Genomic DNA, 24,023 nt, shown 5'->3' on the forward strand with positions numbered 1-24,023 from the left:
ATCCACATGGTCAAATGCCTTTGGCGCATCTAGGCTAACTAACATACCCGGTTCTTTTTGACCAGTGCATTGGGCCATGGCTAAGAGAATTCTCCGCACGTGTAAAACAGAATGGCATTTGGGGATGAACCCCACCTGTGCTGGACTTATGAGGGCTGAGATATTCGCTGCTAATCTATTAGCCAGGATCTTTGCTAGAAGTTTGACATCTACATTGATAAGAGAGATGGGGCGATAGGAGTCAGGGTCCTCTGCTGGCTTGCCCTGTTTAAGTAGTAGTGTGATCAGAGCTGTGTTTTCATGCTGTGGGAGCTTCCCCTCATCTATCACCGCCTGGTAATAATCCATTAGAGGTGAGACAATGGACAACCAGGGCCGTGCCTAGGGTCTCTGGCGCCCCCCTGCAGACTATCAGTTGGCGCCCCCCCCCCCGTGAAAATGATCACCCCCCCCCCCCCATGAAAATGATCGCTCACCACTTGCCACACTGAAAGGAATTGTCAGCAATATTCTTAGAAACAAATTGCTATACATTGCAAAATAAGATAGCAGATGTAAATTCTCAAAGTGGACATATTCCAAACGCTAAAATGAAAATAAAGTAATTTTTTTCTACCTTTGTTGTCTGGTGACTTTCTTTTTTCAATCATGCTGGTCCAGTATCTGATTCTGCTGCTATCTGTCCTCTTAACTCCATTTCCAGGGCTTCCTTTCCATTTATTTCTTTACTTTTCTCCTTTCTTTTTCATTTCTTGCTCTATATCCATTTCCAGCAATTTCTCCTCTCTCCCTGGGTCCTGCCCTCCCATCCATGTCCATTCTTGTCCCTCTCTGCCCTTCCCTCCTCCATCTATAGCCAGCAATCCTCCTCTCTCCCCTCCCCTCCATTTCCAGCAATTTGTCCTCTCCCTGGGCCCCCATGTCCATCCTTGTCCCTCTCTGCCCTTCCTTCCTCCATCCATAGCCAGCAATCCTCTCTCCTCTCCCCTTCCAGCAATTTGTCCTCTCCCTGGGCCCTGCCCTCCCATCCATGCCTCTCTGCCCTCCCATCAATGCCTCTCTGCCCTTCCCTCCGCACCCTGGGGCCTTTAAATCTTTTACTTCCGGTCGCAGCAGCGTCAGTGAAAGCGGAGCGCTGCCGACGTCTCCCTTCCCTTTGCGCTCTTGGTTCCCTCAGTGTCCGCCTTCTTCTGACGTCAGAAGAAGGCGGGACACTGAGGGAACCAACGAGTGCAAGGGAAGGGAGACGTCGGCAGCAGTGGCGTAGCTAGGGTAGTTGACACCCGGGGCCGGTGTACAAAATCCACAGTTGTACTAAATCCAAAACTCAGTTCATTCAGTTCATAGTATATGAAAAAATATGTAGAAACAAATGGTACCAAGAAAAAGATTTTTATTCAACTGCCAATGCCATGACAGAGCTACGCAACATTAGGTTGCCTAGGAGGCAAGTACAATCTCATCAGTTACAAAGCTGCAGTTATAGTTGCCTGCTACTACATTTCACCTTCAGTTTATATACAGTTTTTTTCTTTTCATCACACACTGCTCTATTCTTTTCATGTGAATCATGATTCTCATACAGGCCATCTGGCGTCTTCCTTTCACTCCCTTTTTTTCTTATCTTATCTGCAAAAGTTATAGCCACAAGTTTCAGTTCTTTTGCCAATCGTTGTTCTCTGTTATTTCTTTCCTTATGAATCATGCTCACATGTTCATTCTGCAGACCTCTGCACATTCTGTACAAGGTCAATTATATTTCAACTGCTGCTTGTCCAGCAAGCAACCATTTTCTTTCTGCTTGACTCCATTTTGTATTGCCAATTATTTACATACCTCCCTTGAACACTGTGTACAGTGTTCACACATTTAGGCAAACACTATAGTATGTCTAGCATGTTTGAGCTCTATAGGGATGTAGTATTTTCCATTACTCCCTTTCTAGAGGCCGTCATAGCTAGCATACAGTTTCTGTCAAGTGCTGTTTTTTCATTGCAGATACTCTAGCATACAAATTGTGTATTTCTTTTTTCTCAATCAATTCCTGATTGATCTGGGTTATGTTTACATTTTGTTTTTGAGAGATCATGGTTGTGGCTGTTACTTTTGTCAATATATTTCCACATATTTTCATACAGCAAGGAATTAGACAAGCCAGTAGCAATAAAACTATTATAAAAACAATTGCAAATGTTACAAGACCTTTTAACCATGGGCCCAGTCCTCCAAACCATCCTTTTACTGAGTCCCACCATGAGGTATCCAATATACCTTCATAATCTTGACTTGATAATTTTACCAAGTCAACAATACGCTTCATTGCATTTTTTACAATTATTGATTTATTTCTAATAACTGAACAACAGGAGGTATCATTCACTATGCCGCACACTCCTCCAGATTGGGCTAACATGAAATCAACCGCTATGCGTGTGTGCATTGCATATCTCGCTGTATCATCAATTTCCTCTTGGAGTGCTGTTATAGCTATATCTAATTCATGTGTTACAACATGTAATAGTGATTGTAAGCGTCTGATTGACATACCCATTTCAGCTGCAATGGCAGATCCTGCAAATGGAAGCCATCCAGTGGCTGACAAGGCATCTAGACGTTTCTTAGTCATGGGATAGGTACTGTTAATATAATCCAATGCTAATTGTAAAGCTTGATCATCTCCTGTTAAAGCACTAAAGGAGGTACTAGAAACATGTCTTTTACGTCGTCTCTGACTATTGGAACTATGTGATGTGTCATTTAATGGAATGATCAAATCAAATAAATTTAGTTGAACAAGAGTGCAGAACTTATAACATGATGGAAGATAAGTGTACAGGATATTATCACATAACAAATAATCCCCTAACCGTAAAAACTGTAGAGAAGTTAGGTTATGATATAAAGCATAGGTTTGAGAAAAAGGAAAAATAGGATTATTTAGTGCCTTAAGTGAAGAACACGCAATAGGCATAGCAGTAATGGCTTGTATAGAAGAGGCATTAAATTGACATAATGAAAAGAAGAAAGTCAAATTTGTAAGAGTAAGGTTAGTAGAGGTCACATAAGAGGTTGTCAGTGTCCGGTTACAAGTTGTTTTGTTAGCACAGGCTATGGATGTTGCAGTCTGATTTATGACATAGGATCCTTGTAACACAGTCCAATTTCGGGATTGTATGTCATAAGTATAATTACATAAAACATTAGGCATCTTACCCTGAAGTAAACTAGAGTTTATCAGACACCAATAGTTTAGTGCAGGTATAGTATGAGCAAACAAAGAAGGCAGGCGTTGAGCAGTAACATTGGTCCAATATTGTCTGTGCTCATGACCCAGACCCAAATAGCAGGTACCATTACTGAAACAATTATGAATACCTTGCAACTTAATCATAGAGTAAGGGTGAATGTGTGCTGGAATGGTAAGTACGGAAGTGACAAGTGGAGTGCAAACAATACAGTTAGTCAGATTAAGAGTCTTTGAGGCATGTTGAATTCTCTCAACATATGTATTGAGTCCATAAGTAAGTCATACCAGCAAACAGATTACAAAAGCCTTCATAATCCTTTTTCACTGGTAATGTTGTTAATCAATGCTCTCTGCTTTCTGGAGGTGCAATAGTGGTTTCTATTTCCTCAGGTAGTCCTAGATCATGAGCCTTACGTAAATCAGATAGATGTACCCAGGTGGTATGGTCTGACAGTCTTGCAGCTGTGTGAGTTAGCTCTTTTATTTCAAATGGTCCCACGTAAATTGGGTCCTTCCAGGTCTTATGTGTGAAGTTCTTTCGAAGGACCTTTTGACCTACTGAAAAAGATGAAGAAAAAGTCAGATTAGGAGCTTCCTTCGATTTACAAATTGCCATATCTCTAGTTAAATTTATTATTGGATTTATTTGTTTCCAATAATTAGTTATACCGTCAAAGCCGGTATCAATTTCTTTTACAGGTACCCCTCTAGGGTCTCGTCCTGTATGTAATTGAAAAGGTGTGATCTGTAATTTTGTACTTGGATGACACCTTAACTGTAGCACAGCCATGGGCAATAAGTCCAACCAGGTATATTTCTTTTCTGAGCCCCGATTTAATGAGGCTAGTAAGACTCTAAGTCTTGTTTTTAATAGGCCATTATAGCGTTCCACTAGGCCATTAGAAGTAGGGCGATAGACTGCCACCCGTCTATGCAGTATTCCACATAAATCAGTCATATCTTTGACCAGTGAGTTTACAAAATGACTTCCATTGTCCGTTACCAATTTTTGTGGACATCCATGGGCTGGTAATATATATTTCAAAAAGGTGTCTATCACCACTTGAGCTGTTTCCTTTGAACACGGAAACGCTTCCACCCATTTTGTAAATGCGTCGACCCACACTAAAAGATACCTTTTACCTTTTACTGGTATTACCATATCTGTAAAGTCCAAATGCCACTCTACTCCGGGTCCCGTTGGAATTGGAATGGATCCAGGAGAAATAACTGGTCCTCGATGTACTATATTTTTGGAACAAACTAAACAGTTTAATACAATTCGTGTGGCATAAGAAAACATATTTGGATGCCAAAATGAGACTTCCATAGCTTTACTCATGTCAGACGCTGGTAAGTGTAATGTCACATGCCAATTATAAAAATTATTTATCAATTCAGAAGTAGAAATACATATCTTTCCACTCGGGTGTATCCATTTAGTTTTTCCTGCATCTATTTTAAATCAATTAATCAGAACAGGGCCTCTATGTAGGCCTCAGGGCATAAATGATAATAATTCACTCAATATCTGGTCAAACCCTTAATAAAATGCCATTAGCTTAATTCTATACTCAAATTTCATGCTTCTTTTGATAGGTAATACAGAATAAAATGAATTGCTATTCTGGCCTATCCCCAAACAGTATAGTCCTGTTGAAACACTTCCACATATGTCCACTTCCACAACCCTTCTATCTAACTTACAAGTGTACTTTCGTAGCACATAATCATGTACTCCTGCCATGTGGTTATTCACACTATTCACACAACTTGCACATTGGCAGTATATCTTTTACAAGCTTCAAACATCACAGTAACCTTTCAATGAATGGGAACTTGCTTCCATCTTCTTCACAATGTGATTCCCTATGATTTAAAACTTACATTTAGATCTTTATCATGGTACACCTCACCTCTCTGGACAACCAGGTTTAAGCGTTCAGCTAAAATCATGAGACATATGATTTATGGAGAAAAGTTAGAACAAGGATGATGTCAGCAAGTAGGCAGGTGCCTAGAAATGTTCTATAGCAGCACAAAGCATTCTCATTCAAGGTACATTAACAACTTCTTAATCTGAGCATTCAGCTAAATTCCTTTACCCTGGAGGGGGCAATATCTCTGGAGTCCCAATTGCTTAAAGTAAAGTAACACAGATATATATTTATCACAAGCATGATGAATTAAACACATTAAGTAGTTTAGTAGACAAACGGTTCCTTGCATAAATCACATTATTAAAACTAAAGTCTGTAATTGTGAGTCTTGTCTGTCTGCCCTGGTTTAGACCGTAAGCTCCTTTGGGCAGGGACTGTCTCTCTTTTTTTTTTTTTTCTTTCCCAAAGCAACTTGTGCATGTAATACACACAAAGATCAGCAGAGGGAGGAAGTCATCAATAAAAGAAAGAAGAGTGACATCCTAAGCAAACAACTGAACACTGAAACAACGAAAATCCACATGAAACCTAAAACTTATCTCTCTGAAATCTCAATTACCTGGGGTACAGAACATACACGTGGGATATTTCACTAGACAAACATTTATTGTACAAATCCTACTGAGGTAGGTACAGAGAATAGGCAAGAAATAGTCTGCAAATCTCATGAATAACTTAGGAATTTGCATCCCTCCCCTGCAGTGGAGGAAAACAAATTTAGTGCAATACAATTAAGCAGCTGTGATTTGCACTGCCTACGAGACTCATAAGGTTTGCATAAAAGGCAAATGAATCATGGCTACAGGCAGCTGATATGTCCCTGAAGAAAAGCACAAACTGGACCCTTCTCTTTTTTTTTTTTCTTTTTTCCGAATGCAGGGTTTGTTTAATGTATCTGTGCAGAAGCGGGGAGGAAACAAGCTGCAACAAGCTGTCTCGGTAACTTTGACATAAGCTACAAATCTGAGTTTTAAAATCCAATGTTTTAGCTTGTGGGGTGTGGGATACCTTCTGTGGTTTTCTTTACATTCTTTAGGGACTATGGTCAGTAAATGAACACGATACCATAAATCTCACAGTAAATTACAACAGATACACCGTGCTTTGAACCCAAGTGCAGCATGGAGCTATAAGAATACAAATATTAAATCTAATGTAATAAAAGAGAAACAAAGTGAGGCAACCCAGGCAGTTGCCTAGAAGGGCACTGGGATAGCACAAAATCCTGGTATGCAAGGTATATAAAATTTGTAATAACTACATAATCCAAAACTCAGCTAAATAATTCCTATTTATTTATTTATTTTAAACCTCAGAAAATGCCGTCATGCACCTTTCAGTAAATCACAAAGTTGAAAGTTAACATAGCGTGACAAAACAAAAAAAACAGCACAGCTGGAGGAAAAAAACTATCAAGGCTACATTCCTGAAGGGAGGCTTTGTATTTAACCTCCGTAATACTATACCCATCAGACTTAAAGAAAAGCATGAATTGTCATACCCTTTTTAACAACCAGATTCAAGAAAGATAAACAACATTATCCCCAGCAACGAAATCCTGGTGCTGCATATACAAAGCTTGCACCGTCTGCTGTAGAAGAGACAGGAACCTCAATATCAATATTAATATTAGCCATTTTACATATAGTACAATAGTATTGCAAATAATAGCAAAGAACAAAGAGTGCAAGAAAAAATAAAAAATAAAACAGAAAAATGGCAAGCAGCGTAAGGAAATATAATACAGAAGAAAGAATGACGTCAAAAAAAAAAATAATACTCACAAAAAAAAAACCAAGCAGTCCCCGTCTACAAATCAGAAGATTGCAGAGCACCTCTCACGAGCTGGCCAGTATCGTAAGACCGATGCACCGTTGATCAATCAACCACGCTGGCTCCTCACACGAGATCAGAAGATTGCAGGGGCACTTCTTACGAGCTGATCAGTATCGTAAGACCGATGCTCCTGGACTCAATCAACAGCTCCAAGGATTGGAGTCCCTTCGTGCAGGTCGCCAATTGTACAAAATCCACAGTTGTACTAAATCCAAAACTCAGTTCATTCAGTTCATAGTATATGAAAAAATATGTAGAAACAAATGGTACCAAGAAAAAGATTTTTATTCAACTGCCAATGCCATGACAGAGCTACGCAACATTAGGTTGCCTAGGAGGCAAGTACAATCTCATCAGTTACAAAGCTGCAGTTATAGTTGCCTGCTACTACATTTCACCTTCAGTTTATATACAGTTTTTTTCTTTTCATCACACACTGCTCTATTCTTTTCATGTGAATCATGATTCTCATACAGGCCATCTGGCGTCTTCCTTTCACTCCCTTTTTTTCTTATCTTATCTGCAAAAGTTATAGCCACAAGTTTCAGTTCTTTTGCCAATCGTTGTTCTCTGTTATTTCTTTCCTTATGAATCATGCTCACATGTTCATTCTGCAGACCTCTGCACATTCTGTACAAGGTCAATTATATTTCAACTGCTGCTTGTCCAGCAAGCAACCATTTTCTTTCTGCTTGACTCCATTTTGTATTGCCAATTATTTACACCGGTCATTGTTTAACACCCCCCCCCCCCCCCCCAAATCCAGTACTAGGCATACCGAGAATACAAAACACTCACAACCTATAGAGCAATTTTACCATACCATAAGCAGTCGTTTCTACGAGTCACACAAGGAAAAGGAAAGCATCTTAAGCACTACAGTGAGCACTAGAACATCAATTCACCTATTGTAAAACGAAACCAGACAGAATAGTACAGATCGTCAATCCTGCACAGTCAATGCCAACTGAAAGCCATGTCTTTTTCACAAACACAGATACACCCTAATCCACTATAGAATAAGTAATCATAAACTTTCTATTTAGACAAAAATTAAACTGAACCCCCGATGCCAGACTCTGCATACAATGCAACACCACAGAAACAGAATATGTCTCCTAGTACTGTGCAAAATATAAAGACAGCAGATGTAAATTTGAAAAAACTAACAAATACCAATCACCACTTTACAAATTAACAAATAGAAATAAAACAAATACAGAAAATAAAATAATACCATTTTATTGGACTAATACATTTAGCTTCCAGAGGCCAAAATCTCCTTCCTCAGGTCAATACAGTATAGTGCTATTACAGTATCCTATCCTGATCTGAGGAAGGGGGTTTTGTTCTCTGAAAGTTAAGTCAAAATGTATTAAAATTAGTCCAATAAAAAGATTACCTTATTTACATGTTCTATTTATAAACATTTATTAACACAGCTAAAATACTATATCCTAAAGCAAAATAATAAAAATATATATTTACAGTTTGTTGTCTTTGGTTTCTGCTTTCCTCATCTTCTTTTCACCGTCTTCCTTCCATCCAGCATCTGTCTTCGCTGTCTCTCTGCCATCCAGTGTCTGCCCTCTCTAATGTCTCTTCCATCCACATCTGCCCTCTATTTCTGCCCCTTCCATCCACCATCTGCCCCAGTCTGCCATCTCTCTCTTCCCCTTCCATCCACCATCTGCCCTCTCTCTCTCTCCTTTCCCTCTAGCATTTGCCCTCTATCTCTGCCCCCTTCCATCCACTGTCTGCTCTTTCACTCCCTTCTATCCACTGTCTGCCCTTTCTCTCTGCTCCTTCGATTCACCATTTGCCCTCTCTCTTTCCCCCTCCCATCCATTCAGGGTCTGCCCTCCCTCCCTCTCACTCCCCATTCCATCCAGGATCTATCCCCCCTCTCTCACTGCCCCCTCTTTTCGGCTCCCAGTTCCCACTTGCGGCTGCCCCTAGTTCCAGATCCATTGATTCTCCCATCCACCCCTGCCCCAGGCATGACCCCATTCTCCCTCCTGCTCACTTTTCAGACCCCAGTTCCAGCTCCACGCCCCTTCTCCCATCTGTCTCCCACCCAGTCCCTTCTGCCCATCCGAGTCCCCCTCACCCCATCTGTCTCCCACCCAGTCCCTTCTGCTATCCAAGTGCCCCCCACCCTCACCCCATCTGTCTCCCACCCAGTCCCTTCTGCTCATCCGAGTCCCCCTCACCCCATCTGTCTCCCACCCAGTCCCTTCTGCCCATCCGAGTCCCCCTCACCCCATCTGTCTCCCACCCAGTCCCTTCTGCTATCCAAGTGCCCCCCACCCTCACCCCATCTGTCTCCCACCCAGTCCCTTCTGCCCATCCGAGTCCCCCTCACCCCATCTGTCTCCCACCCAGTCCCTTCTGCTATCCGAGTCCCCCCCCCCCCCCGCCTTCACGGTCACCACATCTGTCCCCCACCCTCACCCTGCCTCGTCTTCTCCCTGCCACCCGTCTTTAAAAAGAAATTGCCGACGCGATAGCGAGCGCAGCACCTCGTGTGCAAGTAAAAGAAGCGAATCCGATCATCTCATTGGGCCTTCCTTCACTGTCCTGCCCTAGAGGAAATAGGAAGTTGCGTCAGAGGAGGGCGGGACAGTGAGGGAAGGCCCAATGAGATGATTGGATCCGCTTCTTTTACTTGCACACGAGGTGCTGCGCTCGCTCGGCAAATAAATTGGTGCGGGAGGGGAGGGGGTGCCAGGATGAAGAGCAGCGGGAGCGGCGGCACCCCCCTCTCTGGTGCCAAAAGATTTAAAGTCCTCGGCGGCGCAGGGCAAGGGTAAGCACCACGGCGGCGCCCTCCAGAGGTGGGCACCCCCCTGCGGCGCTTACCTCGCTTACCGCATCGGCACGGCCCTGTGGACAACTGTAATGTTTTGTAGAATTCCCCAGAGAATCCATCTATCCCCGGGGCCGATCCCAACTTGAGGCTGCGAATAGCGTTTTGGAGCTCTTTTAGCTGCAGGGGCAGTTCTAAGGCATCACGGGTCCCCTCGTCTAACCGGGGCATCCCCGAAGTGGACAGAAACCTGTCCACCTCCTCCATGGAGGGCGGCCCGGCAGATATATATAAGTCTCTAAAGTGATTCTGTAACAGACTCAGTAGCTCATTGGTTCTATTGTGCATATTCCCTCGCGCGTCCTTCAGCGCAGTGATAGTACGATTTCCAGTCGGGGGACTAACCAACTTGGCCAACAGACCACCCTGTCTATTCCCATGTTTATGTAATCTAAATTTCTGGTATGTGATGTTCTTTTGTGTTTGTTCTTGTATTAAAGAATTTATGGTAGCTTGCAACGCTTCATAATTATCTCTATGTGTCTGTGAGGGGGAGGTTAAAAGTTTGCGCTTGGCACTGCTCAATTGCCCTGACAGATTGATGATACTAGCGGCCACTTTTTTCTTTCTGGCCGCCATGTAAGAGATAACCTCTTCCCTCATTACTGCCTTTGCAGTGCACCAGTATAAGACTGGGTCCATTCTATGTTGCTGGTTGTGGGAAGAGAACTTCTCCCATTTTTCCTGTAAAAAAACTGGTAAAATCTACGTCTTTCACTAGATATCCAGGAAATCTCCAGTGTTTTGTTGTGTGGTTCCCCCCACCTATTTCTAGAGTAATCTTCACCGGGGAATGGTCTGAGATTATAATTTGTTCTATGGAGGCTTCTAGGGCACATGGGAATAAGGATGCCGATACAAAAATGTAATCTAAGCGTGCCCAAGTCCCATGTGCACGGGATCTATGTGTGAAATCTTTGCCCTCCGGGTGCAGGGCTCTCCATGTGTCTATTAGCCCCAGCGAGGTCGTGAAAGAAGACAATATATCCTGCCCCTTTCTATTATCTGCCCTCATGTTCCTCCTCCCCGTTCAGTCCACCTCGTTGTCCATAATAGCATTCATATCTCCTGCAAGAATTATCTCCTTATCTCGAAACGGGAGGAGGGCCCGCATCAATTCAGGAAAAAATTCTGGTGTTTGGGGAGTGGGAGCATATACTGACAGCAAGTACAGTTCTTTTCCCTGAATATTCAGCCTGACCATCAAATAGCACCCCTCATCATCTTTTAACAAAGTTTCTGATGAGTACACTAAATGTTTACGATATAAGATTGCAATCCCACCTCTTCTCCGACCTGAGGATACATAATCTACCTGTCCCACCCACATTCTCTTAAGCTTTTCGTGCTCTTCAGCAGACAATCTGGTCTCTTGAAGACAAGCTATGTCTGCGTTAAGTCGCTTTAAATGCGTTAGGACCTTCTTCCGTTTTATTGGGGAGGAGATCCCCCCCACATTCCAAGTTATAAGTTTATAAGGGGCAGACCCTTATGAATACATGATCGTTCCACAACACCCTGTAATCAGGTTCTATGGATATGGGAGCCCAGCCCCTCCCCCACACCCATTTGCCATCTTTATCTCCGCTCACAATAGACAAGACCCGTAGCCTTCCCTGCCCTCTAAAAGTGTTATTATATGGCTCACAAGGTTCCCCTATAACCATCCTATACCCAACCCCAACAACCATTCCCTCCCAACCCCCCTGCCCCAAACATCCCATAGAACTTGGCGATGATTTTGCGTTCATCGCAAGGATTCACCCTAATGCAGAGGGTCCTCTCTCCCTTTGAGGTAACTAAACATCCGTACATTACTCATACATATGCCTCTAAAACAAACAGCATAGAAATGTGTAATACCAGTAAGTTCCCCTCACGTTCACTGTCCCTAGTCAGTCTAGCATAATCGCTCTGTGCGTTATCACCACGTTGTCCTCTTCGCAGCTGGATACACTCAGGTCTCACTGATGGGGTCAGTCTGTTGTTTGTTGATATATTCCATCGCTGCCTTTTCTGAGTCAAAGTTAGTCCACTTGCCACCAAAGTGAATCTTTAAGGTTGCAGGGTAGGCCAATGTGAATCGGATCTTTTTCTCCACCAGCTTCGAACACACCGGGTGGAAGCGTCGTCTTTTTTCCTGAACGCCCGCTGGATAATCAGGAAAGATCAAGCTCGGTGCACCATTGTATCTTAAGGAGTCCCTCTTGGATCTATATCCTTGCATAATTTCTTCCTTGTGGATGTAATTATGAATTTTCACAATCACAACTCATGGTTTTGAGTTCTCTTTTTGAAGTCTGCCCAGTCGGTGCGCCCGTTCAATACAGAAGGCCCCGCGGCTATCCGAGAGCGCAAACTCCTGTTGCAGCCATGTTTCAAGGAGGGCCCCCAGGTTCCTTTCTGGAGTCGATTCAGGAATCCCGACTATTCTTATATTTGAACGGCGCGCTCTGCTCTCTAGGTCTTCAAGCTTTTCGCCTTGCGCTCTTACTTTCTCTTCCAGTTCTTTGAGCGCCGGCGCGCTTTTATTCCATGAGTCCTCAGCCTCCGACATGCGTTTCTCAAGTTCTGTTGTCCGCCTCACCGTCTCCGATATACGCGCCTCCATCTGTCCCAACTGGCCCGCAAGGGACTCAAATCTTGGTTCCAGAGCTGCCTCGACTGCTTTAGTTATTTGCGCAAGCTGCTTTTTGGAAAACTCTGGTTGCGCCTCGCTCGCCGGATCCGCCATCTTGGATTCGACCGTGGTCGGTGGCGATTTGCCTTTATCGCCTTTTACACTTCTTTTTATGGCTCCGGGAGGCATCGGCACCAAGTAAGCTTCCATACACTTTTCCGAATCACGTTCACCCTCTCAGGTTGGCACAGGAGGGGAATTGAGAACAGTCTGGGCTGCAATTATGGAGAGGGGACCCCGGAGCACAGCCTAAACACTGCTGCTGCTCTCAGTGCATCACGTGATCTCCCGTCCACACCTTTTTAAAACTCTGCTAAGCTAACTGCCTTTACCACATTCTCTGGCAATGAATTCCAGAGTTTAATTACACATTGAGTGAAGAAAGATTTTCTCCGATTTGTTTGTAGCTTCATTGCATGCCCCTAATCCTAGTATTTTTGGAAAGTGTAAACAGATGCTTCACATCTACCCGTTCAACTCCACCCATTATTTTATAGACTTCTTATCATATCTCCCCTCAGCCGCCTTTTCTCCAAGCTGAAGAGCCCTAGCCGCTTTAGCCTTTCCTCATAGGGAAGTCGTCTCTCTCAATGCGTGGATGAGACAATGGTGCAGGGAGGAGGGTTTTAGATTTGTTAGGAACTGGGCAACATTCTGGGGAAGGGGGAGCCTATTCTGAAAGGATGGGCTCCACCTTAACCAGGGTGGGACCAGGCTGCTGGTGTCGGCATTTAAAAAGGAGAGAGCAGCTTTTAAACTAGAAACGGGGAGAAGGCCGACAGTCGCTCAAAAGCGCATGGTTTGAGATAAGGTATCTTTCAAAGATATCACCAAAACAGGGAAGATAGGGTATCCTGATAGTGGGGTTGCAAATCAGACCGTAGTAGATCAGGTGTCCTTAAATAAAAATAAAAATCAGACAAAAGATTGCAAATTAATACTGTCAAGTACTAACTAAGCATGTTGAGTCATAAGGAGCTGCAATGGGAATTGATGCTGGTTCCCCTGGCTCTTGGGTCACTGCACTAACCATTAGGCTACTCCTCCATTCTCTATATAGGTTGGCCCCTTAAGGGATAGAAGATACTCAAAAGGGTTTAACCGGGCAGGAGAGTCTGCTGTCTAGTTCAACCCCACTGAGCTAGTCAGTACCAGATATTCAGTGGTATTTAACTGGTTAGTATGCAGCATCAACTTGAGCCAGTTAGTGACGATATACAGTCCACTAACCAGCCAAAATACGCCGAGAGTTCAAGCGGTGGCCTCGCAAGACTTCCACAGAAGTCTTGCAATGTCACTGCTGGAACTCTTGGCAGCCATTTTGAATCAGCGCTGGGAGCAAGAGAGGTCTACAGCCAAGCCAGGCAGGAAAGAGGGGGCTTTTTCCTGCCCCAAAGAGGCCAGTAGACCACCAGGGCACTACATTAAGGTACAGGAGGGGAGGGGTAGTGAATGGAGTCATGTGGGTGGAGGGAGGCTGGAAAATTGGGGAGGGGATATATATGGAGGGTGAGAGAGGGAATCTGGCTTTCTTTGGGGAGGGGTCAAAGTGACAGGGGGCGTGGTAGGGTGTGACAGGGGTGGGGCAGGTGTGACAGGGGGCAGGGCATATATCCTCTTTTACCTTAGGGCAAATGTGGTAACTCTAGGTAGAGTTCTGCTTGCTACTCTGTGGTTATCCCACCCCCAATACCCTTTTTGAAGGCTTTGCTTTTAGGAAAGATGCTCTATTATTTTGATTCCATATTCTTCTCCTAAACTTGCTCAGAAAGGCTTCTACTTTTGGTGATAAATTCAGTGAACTCTGCTCATTTTATTCCCCAGGTATATTTACATCCTAGAAATCATGGCAAATTTCATAGGCCATGCTCTTCCTGGGAGCTTTTTCCTGCTGTTCGGCCTCTGGTGGTCAGTGAAGTTCCCGCTGAAACATGCCTGCAGAAAGAACAAGAAAGTCTTTTACCTGGGGTCGAAGGCTGGATTTCAGCGCGCTGAAATTATCGAAGGAATAGTGAAAGCAGTCTTTGCACTGATAGGTGAGTAGGAATGCAGAGCTGTCAAGGGGGCCAGTCAACTCAGTGGGAGATTTAGGGTCCCCCCAGCCCACCCCAGCTCCGCCCTGCCCTTTGCTTCACTCAGCTCCAGCCACAACTCCGCCCATTTCTATGACCCAGCACAGCTGATTCACGGGCAGTGGCTACAGGACTGGTCTCCCTGTACAGCAGCAGCAAGAAACGCCTTCATAGACTGTCGTCTCCTGCTTCAGTGGGGTGTGGGATCAGTGGTAGCAGAAGATGGTGATTTATGAAGATGCTTCCTGCTGTTGCTAGACAGGAGGCCACTCAGTGGGAGATCCTGATTTTTTGATGGGAAATGACTTGTGAAATTGGGAGTCTTGGTAGGTCTGGGAATATACATCTCATTGCTTCCTCCATGTCAAGACCAACAAAACAACACGGGAGAAGGGAAGCATCAAGCAAGCTACTAGTATTGATAATTTATTTTTTTCTTTAATGTTCTGGACATACACGGTGCTGTCCAGATGCGCATTAGAGACAGTTATTGCTCTGTGGAGCTTACAATGAAGCTATCTGCTTCATTCATCAGAGGGTTACCAATGGACTCCATCTTTCAGAACAGGCTGCTGCAGTCCTCAATGCTCCTCAACAGCTTGCGTCAATTAGTAACCCTATTTATTTAGGGGAATTAAAATCGGCACTGACTCAACCTTTTCTGAAAAAAATGGAGCCCTTCTGCAGCCTCACAATTGTCACCTGCTTGCAACGTCTGTGACTCATCTGTAAATTTTCTATCTGGTTTCATTAGTAAAAAGAGGAAATAAGTTTGATTGGGCTGATATATATTTTTTTGAAAAGCAAGTGTGTAAGGAAGTGTGCCCTGAATAGGAGTGCCCTCTGGTGGTTTTGAAGCTATAGTGTCTCCCACTGTCTTATTTTTATTTATCTATGTGACAAGCCAAGTAATCCTGTATAATAATTTGCACCTCCAACGTTCTACGTCTGGATGCCTGGGTTCGTAACACAATTCCCATTGGTCCGCCGTCGCGTCTGAACGTGATGACGTCAGAGGGCGGATCAATGAGAGAGAAAGGAAATCAGCACCAGCCAGTCACAGAACGTTGGAGGTGAGGATACAATCGTGGGAGAATCGCCCCTTTCCCTCCCCCCGTCCTCCGAGTTCCAGGCCCCCCTTCTCTCTGAGTTCCATGCCCCCCTCTCCTCCGAGTTCCAGACCCCCACGCCTCCCTCCCTCTCTCTCTCTCTCCCCTCAGCTCTGCCTCTGGTTCCGCCCTCATTTCCTGTTTCCGGAAGGGCGGGACCAGAGGCAGAACTGAGACAGAAGGGAAGGCAGGCTGAAGCGCCGTGCCTGCTTGCCTTTCACTGCTGTCGGCGGACCCCGAGGTAAGAACTTTTAAATTCAAGCTGGCACGCAGGAAGGCGAGGGGCAGGCGGAGGACTGGGAGAAAAGGGCGGGCAATGCAGGTCGGGCTGCCACTCGGAGGGGAGAGAGAGAGATGGAGGGAGGCGCGGGGGTTTGGAATTCGGAGGAGAGGGGGAGCATGGAACTTGGAGGGGAGGAAAGGGAGGGGGGGCAGGCCTGGAACTCGGAGGAGAGGGAGGGAGGGAGGGAGCCTGGAACTCGGAGAAGAGAGAGAGGGAGGCCTGGAACTCGGAGGACAGGGGAGCCTGGAACTCAGAGGAGAGGGAGGGGGGCCTGGAACTCGGATGAAAGGGGGGAGGTGGCCAAGCTGGAACTCGGAGGATAACTTTGCTAGCGCCCGTTTCATTTGTGTGAGAAACGGGCATGTTTTACTAGTCTTACATAATCAGACTGAGTAACCCAGGGGCCCTTTTACTAAGGTGCACTGAAAAATGGACGTGCAGCAAAAATTGGCGTGTGTCCATTTTGGGTCTGAGACCTTACTGCCAGTCATTGACTTAGCAGTAAGGTCTCACGCATTAACCGTGTGGTAATCGTCTACGTGCATAGAATGACGATTATCGCCTGGTTTCTGCCGTGCATGGCCAGAAGATAAAAATTGTTTTCCAGTGCACATAGGGGACGCACGTCAAAAATCAAATTACCAAGGGCCACGCGGTAGCCTGGCAGTAACTCAAAATTGACACGCGTTGGGCATGCGTAGGTACCTACTCGGCTTAGTAAAAGGGCCCCCCAGCCATCTATCACCCACACCACTGATTTTCAGCTGCTGTGCTACTATTTCTGGGCATCTCTCCTGCCCTCACCCAGAGCTGGCATCTTCCCCTCAACTCCTCACCTACTCGCCAGGGGGCAGATGATCAAAAGCAAACACCGGCGCTACAGGCTGTTAGCGCCATACTAGCGCCGACGTTTGCTACCGCCCCATGATCAGAGCCCCACTCCATCCCCGCAGGTTCTCTCTCTGCCCCATCCCCGTGAGCTCTGTCCTAATCCTCAGAAGCCTCGAACACTTATGATTTTATATTTAAATCTTTTTATTATAAAAAGGAACAGTATGCTGTGCTACTGTTGTTTATAAATCACAAATAGAAAATAATAATAACAATGAGCAACTATAATAACCCTCACCACCACCCTCTACCCTTCCAACCCCAACAATAGCTGACTTCTATTCACCCAAGTAATCCTAATCCACCCTGTTAAAATGTCCAGGGGTACAAAATACAACCCATTCTGTATGTTCTAGCGGGGGAGAAATACACCCTATGAAACACTGTTATGATTTTTAAAAAATCTGTTGATTCCCTGCCCTCACAGTCGGTGAAGGTTTTGGCCTTCGCCGATGACATTCTACTGACACTCACCCAGGCAGCTCAATCGGTGAAACAGTTGCTAGAGGTCTTAGCAGAATTTGGGTTCCACACGGGGTTTTCCCTTAATTTTCAAAAGTCAGTGGCCCTGCCCATCCAGGCCGAGATACGTTCGACCTGGGGAGGTCAGTTTCCCTTTCAGTGGGCAGAATCGAGCATAAGATATCTAGGAATTGTTATCACATCAGAGCTCAACCAGCTCTATGATACAAACATAGAATTGCTGAAGCAGCAAGTGACTGAGCTTTTCCATAGGTGGCAGGCGCTTCCACTCACACTGACAGGTCGTATTGCATTATATAACATGGTCCTAGTTCCAAAATGGACGTACATGTTACAAATGCTGCCTGTGTGGTGGCGCGGGAGATACGATAGGTGGTTAAGGAAGAAATTCAATTTTTTCTTGTGGCAGGGCAAGAGAGCCAGATTACCGTTGGCTAAAATAATGCTCCCCCGGACCAAGGGAGGGTTGGGTCTCTTGGACCTGTGATTATTTTTTATTGCCAGCAGTCTCAGACACATCTCCGATTGGTTCCACTCCAAACAATTTTTCTCTTGCACCCAAACCGAAACAGCACTACTCGGCCCCCTGCATTTCGCGTACTGGTTACAAGCACCTCCCGGGAAACTATCAAATCTAGGCCCTTACAAATATATTTTGATGCCCTTAAGAGCCACCTGGAGGTGGGTGCGCAGACACTACAGTAGAGATAGGGAGGTTTCCCTGTTACTGCCGATCCAGGGAAACCTAGAATTCCCGGAGGGGATCTCCTCGGCTACTTTTCGGAGGTGGGCCTCCTCTGGGATACATTATCTATACCATGTGGTGTCGGAGCAAGGGGCTATCAAACCATTTAAAGACCTATGTGAGGAATATGGGCTGGGTATCCAAGATGTTTTTGCATATTACCAGATAAGACATTATGTCAACTCGCTACCTCCAGCTGTGTTAACCCAAGAAATGTGGGACGAGCTGGAAGAACTATTGGGACTAGACGCGCAATTGCGAGTCCCTTTGAGCTATTTTCATAGACTCCTTAGAGACTCACAACAAGAGCTTGATCTCTTAAAGGTGACTCAAGAGTGGAACCGAGAACTGAACATTAATCTCCAACAAGAGCAAATAGCGGAGTGTCTTCGGGCAGTTTATAGCCTTACGGAAAACGTGGCATGGTGTGAAATTCAATACAAGTTCCTGTTGAGATTATACATTTCTCCTCATAGAGCATACCGGGCCACCCTCCGGGAAACAGATAATTGTGTGGGGGTGGTGGTGCTAACTTAGGACATATGTTCTGGTCCTGTCCCAGATCCCGCACTTTCTGGCGGTTATTGGCCTCACAGGGTTACTGATGTGGTCCTGCAAGTGGCATCCATCTCCGGAGCAACTGTTTGACATATTCAAGACACAGAGACCAACTCGGTGGGATATAAATCATTTTTAAAGAAATCCACTCTGATGGCAAAGCGAATCATCCTTCAGTTGTGGTTGGACACTGAAGGTCCAACCGTGGCACACTGGAGGTTAGCCATGATTCATTTTTGTTCATTAGAAAAGAAGGGGATTACGGACCTAGCTTCCAAGCGAGGTGACACATTTTGCAAAATCTGGTCCCCATTCTGGGATACTCTCACTCCAACAGCAAGAAGTAAGATTTTGAACTGCTAAAAAGGGGGGGGGGATGGGTTGGGATAGGGTTGAGGGAGGTAGGGGGGAGAGAAGAGGGAGGGGGGGAAAAGGGGGAAAAATGAAGACCATGTTATGGAACTTACTGGCCTTTGTTTATTTATACCTGTTCTGTAACTGCATTGTGTTGTATGCTGTGGAAATAAATAAAAAGATATATAAAAAAAAAAACTGTTGATGAATAATAAGGCATCAACAATCTCAGGATTCAGTCTAGCTCTCCTGTCTTCTACAGTCCTTCCTGCCATAGAAGTTGTCTTCTCAGAAGATGGGCTGGTAGCAGGAATGTACAGGTTCCCCCATGCAAATTTTGCTAGTTGTGGCCAGTATGTTTGCTTGTTTTTCCAAAAAAATCAAAATATCATCATCTGCATCACTGAAACATAAATAACAGTCCAGTTCATTAACAAGCTTCAGCGTAGAAAATGACAGGGTCCCCATGGACTCTGTCCCCATCCCCGCCCCGTCCTCTCAGGCTCTGTCCCTGCCCCGTTCCTGTGTTATTCTCTACTGTGCATTCCTTTGAGCCTTGTGCTGCAGCATAGGGTCGAGGTTTATACACACTGCCACATTAGATAACAGATAATTGCATTAGGTTTTAATAGTTTACATTTTCAGAGCTGCCAAGTTACCTGGATCCAAAAGGGAGACTATTTGGCTAGTCCTGCTTTTGAACCTATGCCTCCAGAATAGTGTGGTAGTTGTAGCTGCTAGTTCTACTGTTTGAAATCAGTACTATGTGTCCTAAAATGCATCAGGATGGGGCCATTGGCCTAAAATTGCCCTCCTGGCACAGGGCAGCTTGGTAGCCCTGCAGTTTTGACACATGGGCTGAACCAGAGCGTTGCAAAAAAAAAAAAAGAGAATAAAAAAAATAATAATATTTTAAAAAATTATATATATAGGGAAACAGAAAAAAAAGTAAGAAATGTGTTTTCATTGGTCCTGGTTATTGAAAAAAAAAAAAAAACTTTATATGAAAATGGCTCTCCATATTATTTACTGGTGATTTTTTTTTAAATATTGGTTTAAGTTGTATAATTTTGCTGCGTGAAAAATTGTCCAAGAGCCTGTTTGGAAATTCATTTAGAAAAAAAAGTAAACAGGCCTGTTCATGAATGTATGTGATTTCAGGTACATTTTCAGGGCAATGCTGTCACCGTGTCTGTCCTTGCTCTGTAGGTATATTAGGGGAGCAGTTTGTACCCAGTGGACCCCACTTGAAGTTGTATAATTACAAGGCACAGGAGTGGGATCACCTGATGAACTGGCAACATTCCACCATGTACCTCTTCTACGGACTCTCGGGGGTGGTTGACATCCTGACCCATGCCACAAATGTTGTTCCTGTGGCCTTCGATAGGCTGATGATGTCCTTAGCTGAATTTGTGGAAGGTGCGCCACATTTTGCTATTATGCCTTTTTGCTTCCCCACCCCCCTCATGTTTTTCTCCATAGCCTGGGAGATACTGTATTTTCGCATATATTCCCCTCACCCCTGTATAATCCACAGAAAAGCAGGAGCAATGTAATAATTATTTTGCATTACCCGCACCTTTGTATTCACTGCTGGGTGGTCCATCGTGAAGTTGGTGGCAGGCATGCATAGTCAGTATGTGTAGCCCAGAAACCAGAGCTTAGCTGGGCAGCATTGAAATATTTACTTACATAATGTGGGGGGACTATGACGTGACAGAAGATATCGAGAGTAATGGGCCACCTATATGTAAAGGGCGTGGAGGCACCTATGTGCCTTTATGAAATACTAGGGGTGCAGTTTGATTGACACTGCTCAAAAGTAGATATAAACGTACATGCATATTTTATAAGTGCGTGTGAATTGCAATGCTGCCTGCTGTCTGCCCAGACTTCCACCTCTGAACCCACCTATGTGTGGGTCACAAAAATATGTGAATTCATGTTATTGTGCATACTTTCATCCTAGGGGCTTCATGCGTAAATTCTATAAAAGCCCTTTTACATAGCCTTGTATAAAATTACCCCATCATCCCCTAGATTTTATATAGGTCGCTAGAATTTGGGTGCAGATCCCAGATCTGCATGCAAGCTAATTAGTTAATGAATCATTAACAATCAGTAATTGGGTCAGTTGGCACTCATTTGGGTTTATGGGCGGATTTGCCCTGCACCCTATTCTATAAAGTGTTCACCTAAATTTTATAGGGGGTCTTTTACAAAGGTAAGCTAGCGTTTAGTGCACACTTATTTTTAGCACACGTGTTAAAAACGCTAGCGCGCCTTCGTAAAAGGGCCCCATAGTGTGCAACTCAGAAGGGGGCGTGGCCATATGAGAGGCATGGGTGGGCCAGAGATGTTCCCAGAAATGAGGTTCGATGTTATAGAATAGGATAATTTACATGCCCAACTGCCATTAGTGGCACGCCAGCATTTACACCAGGTTTCAGCAGGCGAAAGTGCAGTGCCCAAAGTTAGATGCGAGATCCACGCTAAACTAGTATTCTAGAAAGAGCGTTCTGTGCAGAGCGCTCTTTGCAGAATACCAGTGTAGTAAAGATCTTCCCAGCGCCCACCTGCGAGCAGCGTTGGTGCAGGGCACCATTTCCTCAGGTCAGGATTTGGGAAATCTTAAGATTCATTAACACTAACTGAGTGAAAGAAGTCTTGACTTTGGGATTTCTTATTAAGAGATGTACTTTATTTGATCATCTCTGTGATGCAGTTGTCAAATTCTGCTTGCTTTTGTGAGATAGCACAGCCTGATGTCTGCCTGCCTTGTCCTAGGTTACCTGTTCTATTTCCACGTTCATGGGCGAGCCATGCTGGATGTCCACATTCACATCTTATTGCTGACAGCTATCTTTGGCACAGCACTGTGCTTTTTCCTAGAGGTCTTTTGCCGTGGTAACATCGTCTTGGAGCTGCTGCGGACAAGTCTTTTTATCCTACAGGGCAGCTGGTTCTGGCAGGTGAGAGGAGGTGCTACATGGTGGTACAATTCACGGCCCTGGATCTGCAGAATTGGCGCTTGGCAAGTTCTGCTTATTTCCTGCTAACTCAGTTAAGAAGCAGAAGATGGAATTAGGAAATCCTGCATAGAATGGCACAAGCAAAAGGACTTTAGACTAATTTTATACCAGAAATTAAGGGCCCCTTTTACTAAGCTGCGTAAGCGTCTATGTGCACCAAAATGGACTTACTGCTTGGCTACCGCGTGGCTCTTGCAGTAATTTCATTTTTGCCATCTGAAAAATATTTGTGATTTTCTGGCGCACGTAGCAGACACGCGCCAAGTGGCATCTGACACGCATAGGTCATTACCATACAAATTATTTACCGCTAGGCCTATGGCTGGCGGTAAGGTTTGAGACCCAAAATGAACACGCAGCAATTTTGATTTTGCTGCATGTCTGGTTTTTTTTTTTGGGGGGGGGGGGGGGGGGGGGGAAGAGGCCTTTTTTACAGGCATGCTGAAAAATAATTAGCGCTAGCCCATAACCCATGCCTACACTACCGCAGGCCACTTTTTATCGCGGCTTAGTAAAAGGACCCCTAAGTTAGTTTTTTTTTTCCTAGTCTCATTTCTATCTGGATAACGCTGGTGAGGGTGGATGGGGGGAGAGACAGCACCTAGGCAAACATACATTTATGGGCTTCCCTCCCAAGTTACGTTTACTCTTTCCTTACCTCCTCCCCTCTTCCCATGAGATCTTGGTTCATTGCCTCCCCCAACACTTCACCTCTCCTGACATAGCATGGGTAAAACTGCAGGGCCTAGTTCCAAGTGTGGCAGTAGCAGGTGGTTTTGAGTTAGCTTCGGGTCAGGGTACGTGCATGCTTTGACTGGAATGGCCTAGTGGATTAAACAGTGTGCTGAGAACCAGGGCAATGGGGCAAGTAATTTTTCACTCTCCCTTGTCTCTGGTACAAAACAGAGAAGGCAAGGGTGGACTGTCTCAAAGAACGAGCGTGAGAAGAGAGTTAGAGATGATGTATCTGAGGTATAAATCTAGAAAAGGCTTCATAAATGGAAAGAGCAAAAGTAAATTACATTTAGCTTTCTTTGATGCCTCTGAACGGATATAGACAGAGTGGAGGCAGTATTAGGACAGCTTTGAAATGAATTTGCCTAGGATACTATAGTTACATGGGAAAGTTCTTCAGGCTGAATACTTCCCTCCACTTAGTTGTTCACTATTTATATGACACTGTCTGCACCAGAGACAGATACAGAAACACATACAAACTTCTGGTATTATAATGCTGTCTGCTACTCATATGCTTATTAAAGGGAGAAGTTATCAATATGGACTGTGGTTAACTTGGGTTATTTTACTGCTAACCTTAGTTATCAGTAACTACGTCTCATTACATAAAATGGGAGCTGTGGTAGAATAGCCCATGCTGATAATTATGCGCCTTAGTGCTTTCTCCCATCCAGCTGTACCCATCATGTAAAGCTCTTGCAGCTGCTGCCCACTTTCTCTCAGCTTGCAGCAGCTCACCAACCCTCAGCATTACATAAGTACACAAGTACAGTGCAATCCGCTTAAGTGCAAGGGTCTGGGACCAAAGAAATACATGCAGTTACCGGAGCATGCACTTAACCGTTGTGTCCCAAAGAAGCTTGACATCTGATAAACATATGTACTGTTTATTATACATACAGTATACAGTCTCCGTTAACTGACGTTAGGCTTACTTGAAGTAATCAGTTATAGTCCTCTGTACACTCTTGTGTCTGTGAGTTCCATAGACTACGTCTGCCAGATTGTAAAAACTGTCATAGCTCTGACATCCAGTGGCCTCCAGATAGGCCCACACAGTGTTGAGACTCTCCAGCGCTCTTGCAAAAGTGACAGGAGGTTGTTGAATTTCGTCAGCATGTGCCTCGCTGCTCATTTCATCATCTGTTTCATCATCAGCCGTTGCCTGCATGTAGGCGCATAT

The 24,023-nt window shown here is 44.6% G+C and overlaps 1 protein-coding gene across 3 annotated transcripts in view; it reads left to right on the forward strand.

Annotated features, from left to right (window-relative positions):
* TMEM45A (transmembrane protein 45A) overlaps nt 1–24,023 on the forward strand; it is an 80,639-nt gene that overhangs the window by 46,374 nt on the left and 10,242 nt on the right. For all 3 annotated transcript variants that reach the window (XM_030204082.1, XM_030204080.1, XM_030204081.1), the window contains 3 exons: nt 14,397–14,608; nt 20,277–20,489; nt 21,858–22,042. In XM_030204082.1, the coding sequence (XP_030059942.1) occupies nt 14,419–14,608; nt 20,277–20,489; nt 21,858–22,042 (588 nt within the window). In that variant the 5' untranslated portion in view covers nt 14,397–14,418. The remainder of the gene's footprint in view (nt 1–14,396; nt 14,609–20,276; nt 20,490–21,857; nt 22,043–24,023) is intronic.

The sequence above is a fragment of the Microcaecilia unicolor genome, chromosome 5 (assembly GCF_901765095.1).
Source record: "Microcaecilia unicolor chromosome 5, aMicUni1.1, whole genome shotgun sequence".
NCBI lineage: Eukaryota > Metazoa > Chordata > Amphibia > Gymnophiona > Siphonopidae > Microcaecilia > Microcaecilia unicolor.